Here is a 13,948-nt window from a genome sequence, read left to right as displayed (position 1 = left end):
GTGTCGAGGGATGCAGAGATGAGTTCGGTGGGGCAGGAGCAGGCTGAGACAATGGGTCGGCTGGGGCAGTCAGGTTTGTGGATTTTGGGCAGGAGGTAGAAACGGGCGGTGCGGGGTTGTGGGACTATGAGGTTGGAGGCGGTGGATGGGAGATCCCCCGAGGTGATGTTATGGATGGTCTGGGAGATGGTTTGGTGGTGAGAGGTGGGGTCATGGTCAAGGGGGCAGGAGGTGGTGTCTGCGAGCTAGCGTTTAGCCTCAGCAATATAAAGATCGGTGCACCAAACTACCACCGCGCCTCCCTTGTCTGCCGGTTTAATGGTGAGGCCGGGGTTGGAGCGGAGGGAGTGGAGGGCTGCATGTTGCAAGAGTGAGAGGTTGGAGTGGGAGAGAGGAGTGGACAGGTTGAGGCGGTCAATGTCGTGGCGGCAGTTCGCAAAGAGATAGAGGGCGGATAAGAGCCCAGCGCAGGGCATCCAGGTGGATGGGGTGTGTTGGAGGCAGGAGAAGGTGTCGTCAGAGGGTGGGCAGGAGTCCTGGTTGAAGTAGGCGCGGAGGCAGAGGCGGTGGAAGAAATGCTCGATGCCTCGCCACGTGTTGAATTCATTCATCCGGGGAGCGTAGGGGGATGAAGGCGAGGTCTCTGCCGAGGACTGATCTTTCATCCTCAGAGGGGGAGGTCTGGAGGGATGGTGTAAATGCAGCAGGGCTGGGAGCTGGGACGCCTGCGGCATGGTAGTTGTGCAGGCGAGTGACGTCACTGGGGGCGGAAGTAGATGCGGCGACAGCAACTCCGGGGGTGGAAGTGGCTGCAGCAAATGCAGAAACGGTGTTGTTCCCAGTGGTTGTGGACGCTGCGGAGGCTGTGAATCTGTCGGCAATGGTCTTCCTGGCGATCATGGAGGCCGTTGTCTGGGCGGCAATCAGGGAGCAGAAGTGAGGTAATGGTTCGCGGCAGCGGTTGCTGCAGCGGCCGTGGGGTTAATGGCGCCCGAGAGCTTCCAGAGGCCGATGGAACATTCTGGAACGGTTGAGGAATTCTGGAGTGTGGGGGTAAGTACATGAAAGTTTTTGGTACTTGGTATCTTTAATTTCCGATATGGAAAGGAAGAACTGTTTGTTTAGTGTATGGATTCTTCTGTGGATGAAGAACAGTAGAGGTCCTTTACAGCTCAGAGTGTTGTCCTGAGCTGGGGTAGGGTTGACTGCAGGGAATGAAGGTAGCGGCGCTTGGCTGCAAGCGTGGAGCGGAGGATCTGGAGGGAGATCTGTTGCTGGAGGCCTCTGATTTGTTGTAGGTACTGGTTGTCCTGTTGGGTCCAAATTTTGTTGGTCTGAAATGTAGTCCGGAGTCCATGCGGGGTCAGTCGGTTCCGTAGACAGGTACTGAGGAAGGAGATGTGGCTGTGATAGTGAGTCTGTTTGAGGATGTGGCAGAAGAGCTTCAGGGCGGAGGAGATTACCTGGGGGGTGCAGTGAGAGGGGGACTCACAGAGATCCTTTTAGAGGGAGGAGGAGAGCTTCTTCAAGGAAGGCATCCTTGAAAGAGGATTCGCAGTAGGTTAAAATCAACTAGGAGAAAGTGAGGACTACAGATGCTGGAGTACAGGCTCATTGCTCCTTGAAAGTAGAGTCTCAGGTAGACAACATGGGGATGGCATCATTTGGTCTGCTTGCCTTTGCTCATCAGAGCCTTGATGAGTATAGGAGTGAGAGGTCATGTGAGTGTACAGGACACTTTTGGAATACTGTTCAGTTCTGCTCTCCCTCCCACAAGAAGGGTGTTGTTAAACCCGAGAGGATGCTGAAAAGATTTACAAAGGTTAGAGGGCTTGAGATATTGGGAGATGCTGGGGCTGTTTTCCCTGGACCATTGGGAGGCCGAGGGGTGATCTTAGAGGTTTATAAAATATGAGGGGCTTGGATAGGGTAAATAAACAAAGTCTTTTTCCTGGGCTGGGGGTTGTCCAGTATTCTGCTCTCACCCTAGCATAGATTTAGGCTGAGGGGAAGATTTTGAAAAAAAGTTCCTAAATAACAACTTTGCCACATACACCTATCACAAAAGGAAGAAAAAAAAATTGACAGATTGCCCTCATTTTCAGCCTGTTCCTGCAGCAGGAAATAAATTTACTGCATAGGTAATGCATGGCACTTTGCAAAGAGAAGATAGGTAAGCACCTAAGACATTTGATCAACATCATAAAAAAAAAGGTTAAAATTGATCCAATATACATTCTGTTCCAGTCCAAACCACTTTAGTTTGCAAACAGCATAATAGCAGTGTGAAGCAAACAAACAATGAGTCTGTAATCAGTAAATTGTGTTTTGACCCATGTCTAGAGAAGAGACAAAACATGTAGCAGAATGTTTGAGAGTCTATTTCACAAGGAAAATCAATGGAAAGAAATTTGTCAATTCTGAATGATTCTCAGGATCAAAGACAACCAGGACTAGAAGAACTTTAGGAGACTATTTAAAGAAGTGATAAAACCTGCATTTCCTGCCCACATCTCACAACAAACATCAGCACAGAGCAATACATTTATTCCAAAAACAATTAGACTATAGTTGAAAGACAAAGCAAAATTATGGCTATCCAATTATAGCCAAAATATTCATGTTAAAAGGAGTGCACATTTATCAAAATGACATGAGAAATGAGATACTGTGACTCCAAAAAAGAACTGGTTATGTCAGGACTACCTGCAATGGATCAAAAGGCCCACAAGAGGCTCGAGATTTTAGAACTCATGTTGAAGACTATGATACAGTTGGTTAAAGAAAGACTAGTTGCTCTGGTTAGCAGCCAATGGAAACTGCGAACATAAATGACCAAGGGTCAAGGGAGTTGCAGTTGATAGAACAAAGACGACTGAAGCAGAGCCAGTTGCACCCAAAAAGATTGAGATTAGTTTCAACATAGGAACATACAGGGTAATCCAATTATTTTTGAATTGCTCAAACAAACAAGACAATGAATTCAATTGTCGTCTCCTGCACTGTAAACTTCAATAGTTTCTTTACCAGCTGACACTAAGAAACAGAATGATGTTCAAATATTAAATATGTACTGAGAGATAGAGGTGATTGCATGGTGGCTCCAGAGAGGTCAATTCTCCACAGTTGTAGCATGCAGACAAAGTGGTATTTGACTGTGGAAGCTACTGATTTCAATGCAATACTTGCATCGTCACTGCATAAACCTGTGCCATCAATAGTTGCTTAGCACAAAAGTTGAATCCTTAAATTGGGTATTTTGATCATGCATTGATCTTTTCAACGATGAACTAGATGTTATTTGTAATCTATTTGCTTGGAAACAAAATGTGGCAGTGTGCAACTGGAAACCAGTTTAATCAAGGCTAGTTTTTCCATATTGAAAATAAATATTTGATATGCTGATGCTGACGCAGTGGCCCATCTAGCGCAGCTGATGCGCATGTTAACCTACACCTTCAGAATACTTTGTTCCTGAAGGATGCTGGTGTCATACAGAAATCCATCCACTGTGGGGCAGATCTTCCATATGTAGGGCTGACTCTATGTAGCATGTTCTGAGGTATCAGAAATGGGTTTTCCAGGTTTCACAGGCGCATTTTGACGACAGTTTTGCACCCAATTGCACATAATGGCAAGTTAACATTTGTTTGAACAACTTCTGGCAAAAGAGGTTTCGCATTGGATCTTTTCTTAGATAGTCAAGTCCACAGTTGCTGACCAGGTTATTGACTGTTGGAAATTGGGCTTCCTTTTAAAACAATGTTTTCAGGATCTGGTGGTTAGCACTTGTTGTTATGCCACCCAAAACCTCATTTAAAACAGTTACAGTATTAACTAGCCCTTTACCAGAGCAAACTAAACATAAGCACAACACTAGAGTACGTTTTTCAAAATAATTAGATTTTGTCTTTGCAAGGAATGCATACTAACAAGTGTAAGTAAACAATGGGACAACAGTCATCTGACATCCTGGAGCAGCTACCCCATGGTCATTGGCCAAAAGGATTCAGACAATGAATTATTTGCCCCTAAAAATTAGGGTGCATCAACAATGGGCCATCCTCAGAGGTCTTGCCAGGTGGAAAAAAAACAAAAACAAAAATATTTGCATACAATATGGTCTGTTATAGACACCTCAAATTCACACATTCTACACCTTCAACAAAAGCCAAAACTTCCCTACTGGACAGTATTGGGGTTGACTGTTACAAAGACAGCTACATTCTACTCCCATCACTCAACTAGTGCAAGATGACACAGGGGCTAGCAGAAACGTTTAAAGGTAATGCAAAAGGCTTAAGATAGTCAAATACAAATCAGCTGGGAACAGGGTGCACCAGACTGCCCACCATGCTAAGCCCTGCTTAACAAAACTAACTAGCATTGAAATAAGACAGTTAAAGAGATCAAGACAAGAGCAAACTGGCTACCTCAAGGCAGCACACAGCCCATCAACTGCCAGTAATATGATTTTTCCCACCAGCCCCCAACCTTGTTCATGCTGTTGCTCCCTTAGTCTTTTAGTTTTCCTCTCTTATGTTGCACTGTCAGGTACACCCTCTTTAGACCCCCTCTCACCTTCTGTTGGCTCTCCCCTCAGACTGTTGGCAAGCGTCCTTACTGAAGGCCTGCCTAGAGAGAGTGTTTAACTGAATAAAATCCCATATCACACTGAAAAGGCAGCAGCTGGAAGAATTCATGAGTGGAAGAATTCATGACTGCAATGCCATCTTCTGGTACAAATCTTCCACAGCTCATGCAAACTTACCTGAACAACCAAGCAACTACCTAAACACAATCTTAAGATGTAATTTTTGGATTTGTTCTATCTCCCACACAGGGACTGAAAATAACTTGCCAGTTTTCTGAGCCAGAGGGAATAAATGAGACAGCGTACATAAGCAGACAATGTGCAGGGGACCACTGCCATGGATACTTGGTCCCTAATCCACAAACCAAATCAGCTTCACTTGCAAACAACCTGTTTGCAATTACACATTGTTAAGACACTCAGCTACACCAGCAAAATTCATATTAGGAATAAAGTTCCTTGCTTTCTAAACATGCCAACATCCTTGTAAATGGCTGGTTTAAAAACAGTTCAAGTGGATTTTAATCCACTTTTACAAAAGAAAAAACATCTTAGATTCCTTGTCTATGCCTTTGGCATTCCAAACTTCAGGACAGCACACTGAGAATGGTTTAAGTGTGGAAATACATAGTATCGGTTCCTTTCCAAACTGTCTCCAGCACAGTGTTACAGATTAAGAAAAGAATCTGCAACAGTTCTACATAACATCTTCACTCCAGCCAAAATAGAAGGTTCACTAAAGCAAAACTGTCAGCCATAGTATCAAGGCAACAGGCAAGTTGAATGCTTACAAGTTGTGAACAAAAATTACACTGATTTGTGCTGTCTGATAGATAGGTCTCATATCGCAACAGCGAGAGGGGAAAGCCACGACAAAATAAGAGTTGGTGCCCACTCCGAGCTATCCTGAAATTAACAGAACTAAAGTCACATGTGCTAGACTGGGTCTGCAACAGTTGGAGAGGGAGCTAACAGGAAGGAAAAATATACTGGACCTCATCTTTACCAATCCAATGGCTGCAGATGCATCAGTCTGTAACAGAGTGACAACCACACAATTCTGGTGGACACAAGGCCTCACCTCAGAGTACCATCCATTGTGTTGTGTGGCATGGCACTATCACTGTTGTAAATGGGACAGACTTCATACATCTAGCAACTCAAGACTGGACATCCACGAGACATGGAAGACCATCAACAGCAGCACAATTGTACTCCAGCACAATCTGCAACCTCATGACGCAACATATCCCAACTGAATTATTACCATAAAACCAGGGAAATCAATCCTGGTTCAATGCAATGCAGAGTGCAGGAGGACATGCTAGGAGCAGCACCAGACCGAAAATGGTGTGTCAACCTGGTCAAACAAACAGCAATTGAAACACAGGGCTCACCAACAGATCAGATCTCAGCTCTGCAGTTCTGCCACATCTAGTCATGAATGGTGGAAGACAAACTCAGGAGGAGGAAGAGCCACAAATTTCCCCATCCTTAAATGATAGGAGAGCCCAACACCAAAGTACAAAAGTGCATAAGGCTGAAGCATTCACAGCAATCTTCAGACTGACATGTTGAGTGGATAATCCATCTCGGCATTCTCCAATGGTCCCCTGCATCATACAGATGAGCCTTCAGCCATTTCAATTAATTCCACCCGATATCAAAAAAATGGTTGGAAACACTGCATCCTACAGAGGTTATGGACCTTGACAAAATTGTGAAATAGCACTGAAGACAAGTACTCCAGTACGTGCCATTCACCAAATGGCAGAATAAAACTACAACATAAAACTCGTAATCACCACCCCAGTCTACTGCCAATCATCAGTACAGTGGTGGAAAGTGCTATCACCAATACTAATCAAGCAGGACCCAGCATATCCCCCACTCAACTATTACCAACAAGCCAAGCATCAGCACAAGTTCAAAGAAGAATGCAGGATGGTTCGCCAGGAGCAGCACTAGGCATACCCTAAAAACAGGGTGACAACTGCGCACCGTCCCCCAGCTGGATTCTGGTAGGGCCACACAGCTCCTGACCTCATTACAGCCTTGGTTCAAACATGGACAAAAGAGTGGAATTCCAAAGGTGAACTGACAGCTCTTGACATTAAGGTTGCATTCAACAAAGTGTAGCATAAAGAAGCCCTCAAAATTGGAATCAATGAGTATTGGGGGGGGGGGGGCGCAAACTTTCCACTGGTTAGAGTCATACCTGGCACCTGGAAGATGGTTGTGGTTGTTGGACATCAGTCATCTCAGCCCCAGGATATCTCTGCAGGGGTTCCTCATGAGTGCCCTCGACCCAAGTATCTTTAGCTGCTTCAACGACTTTCCCCTCCATTAGTAAGAAACGAGAATGCTTGCCATTTATTGCAAGATTTGCAGCACCATTTGCATCTCAGACTGAAGCAGTTCAGGTTCAAATCCAATAATATTAGGACAACATCCAGGCTTGGGCTGACAAGTGGCAAGTAACATTTGTACGACAAATACCAGGCAATAACCATCTCCAGTAAGAAACAACCTGACCACTGGCCCTTGATGTTCAATGTTGCCATCACTGAATGCCCCACTAACCTCCTGGGGTTACCATTGACCAGAAACTCGACTGGACCCACTACATAACTATAGTTACAAGAGCAGGCAAGGGCTAAGAATACCGTGGTGAGTAACTACAGTCCTGACTCCCTATCGTTTGTCCACAATCTATAAGGCACAAGTCAGTATGAAGAAGACTCCCCATTTGCCTGGATGAGTACAGCCCCAACACTGACTAAGCTTGACACCATCCAGGACAAAACAGCTAGCTCGATTGGCACAGTATCCAATCCCAAAGCTCAGTACTAGCAGCGTATACTGTCCACAAGATGTGCTGCAGATTTTCAAAGATCCTTGTACAGCATCGTCCAAACATGACCACTGCCCTCCAAGGACTAGGGCAGCAGATGTTTAGAAACACCATTTGCAAACTGCCCTCCAAGTTAGTCAACGTCCTGAGTTGGAAAAATAAATTACTGATCTTTCACTGTTGCAGAGTCAAAATTCTCAATTCTCTCCTTAATGGCATTGTGGGTTACCTATAGTGCACTGACTGCAGCCATTCAAGAATGCAGCTCATCACCACCTTCAAGGAGAACTCGGGATAGGTGAGAAATGCAAGCCAGCCAGCAGCATTCATGTCCCAGAAGTAGCAAAAAAGGGAACGATTTACCTTCAATACAAGACCGGTTTTCAAAATGAGAATCAGCAGCTTCCAAATGATAGTGGAATTTCACAACATATGAACAAATTGATAATTCTTAACTTCTGAGTAACAACAAATCCAATGCCAGAAATCAGTTAACCATAAAACCCTAACACAGGCTTGCCTGAAATGATATCCAGTTCATCTGAACATAGATTATAAAGAGGATTACTGGGATAATTCAGTACCCTACTGCCATCTTCTGGTACAAACTCACTGCTGCAACAAAAAGCATGGAGACCAGGAGCAGAAAAACACTATTGCTTTTAATTAAGCAGAACTAAAAACATCAAAATAAACCTCACTAGATTGCAGGTTAGACCTTGGAGTAGTGTCTGATTCTAGGATCACACTGGTGAAAGGAAGGGCATGCATAGTATAAGGAGATTTCACAGAACAGCACCAGGGCCAGGAGAATAAGCAATGCTGAGAAAACACGAACTAGGAGCACAAGTAGGCAATTTGGCTCCTCAAGCTTGTTGCAACGTTCAAATAAGTTAAAGTCATCTTTCGTCCCAATGCCATTTTACTACACGAGATTGATATCCATCGATACCTTATCTGAAGATATCTGCCCATTGTGGTCTGAACATTCTTCATGACTGAGCCTCAAGAACTGGATTGGGTAGAGAAATTAAAGACAATCATCCTCACCCAAGTCCTGAAGTGGCATACCTCTTATTCTAAGACTGTTCCTGATCTTTTCTCCAAATTCTCCATCAGGGACAAGTGTTCTTGCAATATCTACACTGCCAAGAATATTTTTAAGCTTGAATTCAATCACCTTTCATTCTTCTGAAAGGAGGATTTTGGCCCAATCTCATCTGAACAACAACTTGTCAGGCATCAGAACGTTTGTTGCATTCCCTCAATGACAATCATATTTTTCCTTGATCAAGGAGACAAAATGTCCAATACATCATACTCCACTATCGCCAAAGCTCTCAAATTGCAGCAAGGTACCTTCACTGCAGGACCCTTCAAAAACCTTCATTCTAACTAATCATGCTAACTTCTTTTGCCTCCATAATTCCTTGGATTTTAGTGCATTCCCCATCTATGAAGATACATAGCAAGTCTAACTGGGCTACTAAAAGAAAAAAGGGAAATCATAAGTGAGGGCAAGTGAACCCATCATCAGTTGAGAATCAGTAGAAATCTAACATTTCATAATTGATTTGCTTTACTCCATCACAAAGTGCATTCACTTTGTAATCACTTCATTCTGCTCAACTGTAATCCATGTGGGTTTTAATACTTCATTTGACTCAGCTTTGCTTCACTTAGAGATACAGAGAGAGATTGCAGAGTGAAGGCAATACATGTTTAGTGGCACAGGACAAATATTATAACAATCATTTAGAAATTGATCATGCAGACATTACATGAATTTGCAACACGCTTTACCTAACAGACCCATTAGAAAGCAATTGCTTAATTTAACATGCTATGGGTTGGGGGCTTAGAAAGAGTTAATAAACTGCCACTTTCAATCACAAAGGCTTGCATCAAATTTGAAAATGAAGTTATCCTGGAAGCAGATGAAGTAGTGCTGTTGGAGAGAGCCCAGACAGACAGCACTGAATCTGCACGCAAAGCTGAACTGGAAATGAAAACCCATAGCAAACTGCTGAAGCCAGCACTGTGCTTTGTTTCTAATAAATAAAATTTGAGTTACTGTAGTGTCCTGTGGCCTTAATGGCTAAACTCTACAACAACAAAAATCATTTTTTGAACTTCAATTCATACACAAGAAAAAGAGCTAAAATTGGGCGGTGGGTAAGGAAGTAGAGGAAAGAACATGGATTGATGAAAAGCAAGTCTGACAAGTCTGTTGGTGATTCTTTTAAAATGCAACTAGAAAGTAAAGTGGGTCAGAGACACTTAAAATGCATTCAATAGAACATCGAACACAAAATCCCTGCAGTGTGGAAACAGACCCTTCAGCCCACCAAGTCCACACCGACCCTCCGTAGAGTATCCCACCCGGATCCATTCCCCTATTATTCAACATTTATCCTGACTCATGCACCTAACTGACATCCCTGAAAACAATGGGCAATTTAACATGGCTAATCCACCCAATCTTAACAGTTTTGAATTGTGGACACAAACTAGAACACCGGAGGAAACCCTTGCAGACATGGGGTGAGTGTGCAAAGTCCACAGACAGTTATCTGAAGCTGGAATTGAACCCAGTCCCTGGTGCTGTGAGGCAGCAGTGCCAACCACTGAGCCACCATAAGCCCAAGGTTCAGGGAGGAGGTTGATAGTTAACTTTTGAATATTGCAATACTCAAAAGCTAATTATGTCTGCAAGCCAAGAATGAAATTTCATCTAGCACGTCAGTTAAGGATTGTTCACATGGCAAGGCAAACAGTAGGAAGAGCAGAACATTACCAGCTTGGCTGGTGGCAAAAAGCTGATTTATTTCTTAAAAAGACATTACTGTGAAGGGGAACCTGGATGCCCTTGTACACAGAATAAAGTTAACATGTTCGACAACATGTAAGTAGCCAAATACAAGGTATATTAATCTCTGGTGCAAAGGGATACAATTACAAGAGTAAAGAAGCCTTACTGGAAGAAATTAGGCACTCTACAGTTTTGTTGTACTTAAAGGATCACTTTCCACAAGTGCAATCAAGGCTGACAGGAACCAGTCCAGTAAAAAAAGAGACTGTCCTGAACAGATCAATTGGGCTAGCCCTACATTCAGTTCGGTCAATTAGGTGATCTCCAACAAAAAAAAACTTAATAGGGCTCAATAGCACAGATGCTGAGAGAATTCGTCCCCCACTCGGAAGGTCAAGGCACAACATCAGTTTCAAAGGGTCAGCCATTTAGGACAGAAATAATGGGAAATTAAAGCACTGTGGATCTTTGAAATCTCTACTGAAAAGAATGGTGGATGCTCATTCCCTAATCAGCACTTAAATATATGTGAAGAAAATGAACAGATTTTCAAGTACTGAGGGAAACAAACAATCAAAATGGGTTCAATACAAAATGCTATGTAGTAAAGCAGCAGGTGAGGTATGATCGTACTGCTCCTTTTGTTAATTCTTATCCAAACCACTCAGTACTTGACATTGATGCTGTGGCCTCATGTGATTCATACCAATGTTCTAGACTTAGAAGTAGTAAGAGTGATGAGTAAGTTTGCAGTGGTACAAAAATTGGTGCGGCGATATATAATGAAGTTTATAGCTTCAGGTTACTCAAGGATATAGACAGGCTAGTCAGATGGGCCAATTCAGTAGAAAAATGAAAATCAAACCAGATAAATGTTAGACAGTACAAACAAGGCAAGGAACACACAATTAAAAGGTAGGACCTGAGAAGCATAGCGGATTAGAGGTACCTTGGTATGCAATTCCTTGAGATATCAGGGCATCTCTTTAAAGTGGTTAAGGGAGCTTTGGGAATTTGCCAAGGCATAGGAGTTTAAGTGAAGTTATGATGTAACTGTACAAAGTTTTGGTTAAACCAGAGCAGAGGTGTGCAGTTCTGGAATCCACACTGTAGGGATCTGAGCCTTGGAAATGTTTCAGAAGAGATTTACCAGGATGTACCCTGGGTTAAAGAGTTTCAATTATGATCAGAGATTCAACAGACTGAGATGGTCTTCCTTAGAGATATTGAGGAGGAACACAAATGAGATGTATAAAACTGAGGGGCATTGATAAGGTAGGTAAGGTAGACTTTTCCCCCTCGATGGAGGCATGAATGACTAGGGGCATAGATTTATAGCAGGGCATTAAAAGACTTAGAGGAAATTAGGAAAATAGAAAGGAGGGTTATGGGGATCTAATTCATGGACTGCAAAATTCATTGAGGCAGAAAACCTAACATTGAAGTAGTTAGATGCCTGCTTGTGGCAAAGTGTGGTAATTGCATTTTCCAAAAGTTAGCTACTAGTTTCTGACTGGCACAGACTTGATCATAATTTTCAACTTTATTCAAACAAAATTCTCTCCATGGCCTTATTAATTTGAATTACTTGTTTAGTGATTTGTGTAGCTATGAATCAGTCTTGTGTTCCTTTACTCAATTTAGATGATTTTCTAAGTGATGTGGCCTCTATTCTTCCAAAAAAAAAAAAAATTACCTTGGTTAGCCATAATTTGTGTTTGCAAATTACACATTTTGCAAGTCTAATGCTTTTCTGTATTGTCTCAATCGTGCATACAACTACTATGCCGGTCACTGCCACTTGCCCCACATTGCAATACAATGTGTCACGGCCAACATTTTGAAAATCCAAATAAATCACAATTACCTGTAATTATCCCTTTCTGTTACTACTCCAAGTCAATGAAGTTCATTAATCAGGACTTGGCCTTGGAGATCAATGCTCACTACTTGAACATACGCTCAGCTTATTCTATTTTCAAATCTTCATGCAAAGAATTAAGACACTATCTTTCCTCCCACCACTAGTGGGACTATGTTCTCAGAACTAACTTGCACTCTAAAGAGATAGATAAACCAATTAGTTGTGCTCCAGCCCTTGGGCAGTACTCCTTTCTCAGAACAATTTGTTTCAATACAGACAAGTGCCTCAGCTACATTTTTCTCAACTACTTTCAGCATTCTCTTTCCAGTCCAAGGATCTTTAGCCACTCCGTTTGATTAGGTTGTCAACTATTATCCATCCCTCAAGTGTGTACTATCACTTAATTACTTTAATATCACATCTACCACATTTATGTCTATTTACCAGGAAGATTAACATTGCCCATTTTACATGCATACTAAAATAGGTTTCTGTAAATCAAGAAATCTAGGATGAATCTGAGTGTATATTTCTCACAATATTTGGAAGCGTGCAAAGACATGAATTAGACAAACCAAATTTGCTCCATAATCTATGGTTGGCTTCGTGAAATTAACAATCATTTACTGTTCTTTTTACTAACTGAGTATCATTTTTGTATGAGATCATATTTCCAAACAGGTACATAATCTTTGAAAAGGATACCAGTTGTTAAATGAATCATCCCTATTCTTACAAAATAAATAGGCTTGTATTTATGGATCATGCCATCATTGAGTGGAGCAATGAATTCTTCAGATCCATTTTTCAGCAAACTCATTTTGCTATCAGATTAATTTAGACCATTATTTTGCATACCCATGTAATATTCTACAAAGCTTGACCTCATTACTTGATCAGTGGAGAAAATGGAAAACAAAACCAAGGTGAAGAGAGATAGTAACCTAGACAGCTTTGTCCAACTGTAATGAGAGCATGCAAGACATGCACACCAAAAAAATTTTTAAATTAACAAATGCCTCAACACTACACATCCCCAACATTAAGATATAGACTTGGTTAGGTCTGAAAGACAATTGAAATATTGATGTATCATTTTGGTTTTACTCTTTTGCTGAGGACAGCTGACAAGCATTTCAAACAAAAACTGTTGTAGAACATATGTACTGTACCTCATAAATGCAAGGAAAATAATGAGAGCAAGGCTCACGCCCCAGCCAGCAACAGCGAAGGCCTGTGGCATCGTCAGTGCTCCTGTTCCAACGATCAAATTAAACATGTAGACAAGCCCCACCTAGAAATTAAATCAGAAAATCTATTACATATTAGGCATGGAAGTCTACTTGCTATTTCATATTGTTTGTTAGCTCAAAATTTCTCAAGAGCACAGCATCCAAGACTCAAAATCACCTTTTCACCTTTCATTCAAAAGTTGAGATAATCCAAAGCACAGCTATAGTATCCAGAGAATAATTTCGTTAGCAGTAGTAAGGAAATCCATAGCTTTTGTTAATTCCATCATGTAAACTCAAGTAACAAAAAAAAAATCCATCTGGTCCATAAAGCTCAAGTAATCTGGCCCGAATACATTTTGCAGTTCATTTGTCCACAGTCCTGGCAGCACAAGTCTCAGAAGCACACCCAAGGTGTGTTTGTTTTACTTCAAGAAGACAGTGATCAGAGTTTCTACATCCACTTTCATGGCAATGACTTCCACACCTCCACTGCTCTCTTACTACAAACCTCAAGTTTTCTTCTGAGCCATTTGCTACTTGCTATAAGTCTATTCTCCAAGTGAAAGAGCTTCTTAGGTATAATCTATGC

At 42.1% G+C, this 13,948-nt stretch overlaps 1 protein-coding gene across 1 annotated transcript in view; it reads right to left on the bottom strand.

The window, feature by feature from the left end:
- The window catches only part of tmem104 (transmembrane protein 104), a 205,363-nt gene extending 191,948 nt beyond the window's left edge, over positions 1-13,415 (bottom strand). The window contains exon 1 of the mRNA XM_043714560.1: positions 13,297-13,415. Coding sequence (XP_043570495.1) covers positions 13,297-13,403 — 107 coding nt within the window. The 5' untranslated portion in view covers positions 13,404-13,415. The remainder of the gene's footprint in view (positions 1-13,296) is intronic.
- Positions 13,416-13,948: the final 533 nt, after the last annotated feature.

Source organism: Chiloscyllium plagiosum, chromosome 24, assembly GCF_004010195.1.
Source record: "Chiloscyllium plagiosum isolate BGI_BamShark_2017 chromosome 24, ASM401019v2, whole genome shotgun sequence".
Taxonomy (NCBI): Eukaryota; Metazoa; Chordata; class Chondrichthyes; order Orectolobiformes; family Hemiscylliidae; genus Chiloscyllium; species Chiloscyllium plagiosum.
The sequence above is the reverse complement of the archived record's forward strand: the minus strand, read 5'-3'. Positions and strand labels throughout refer to the sequence as shown.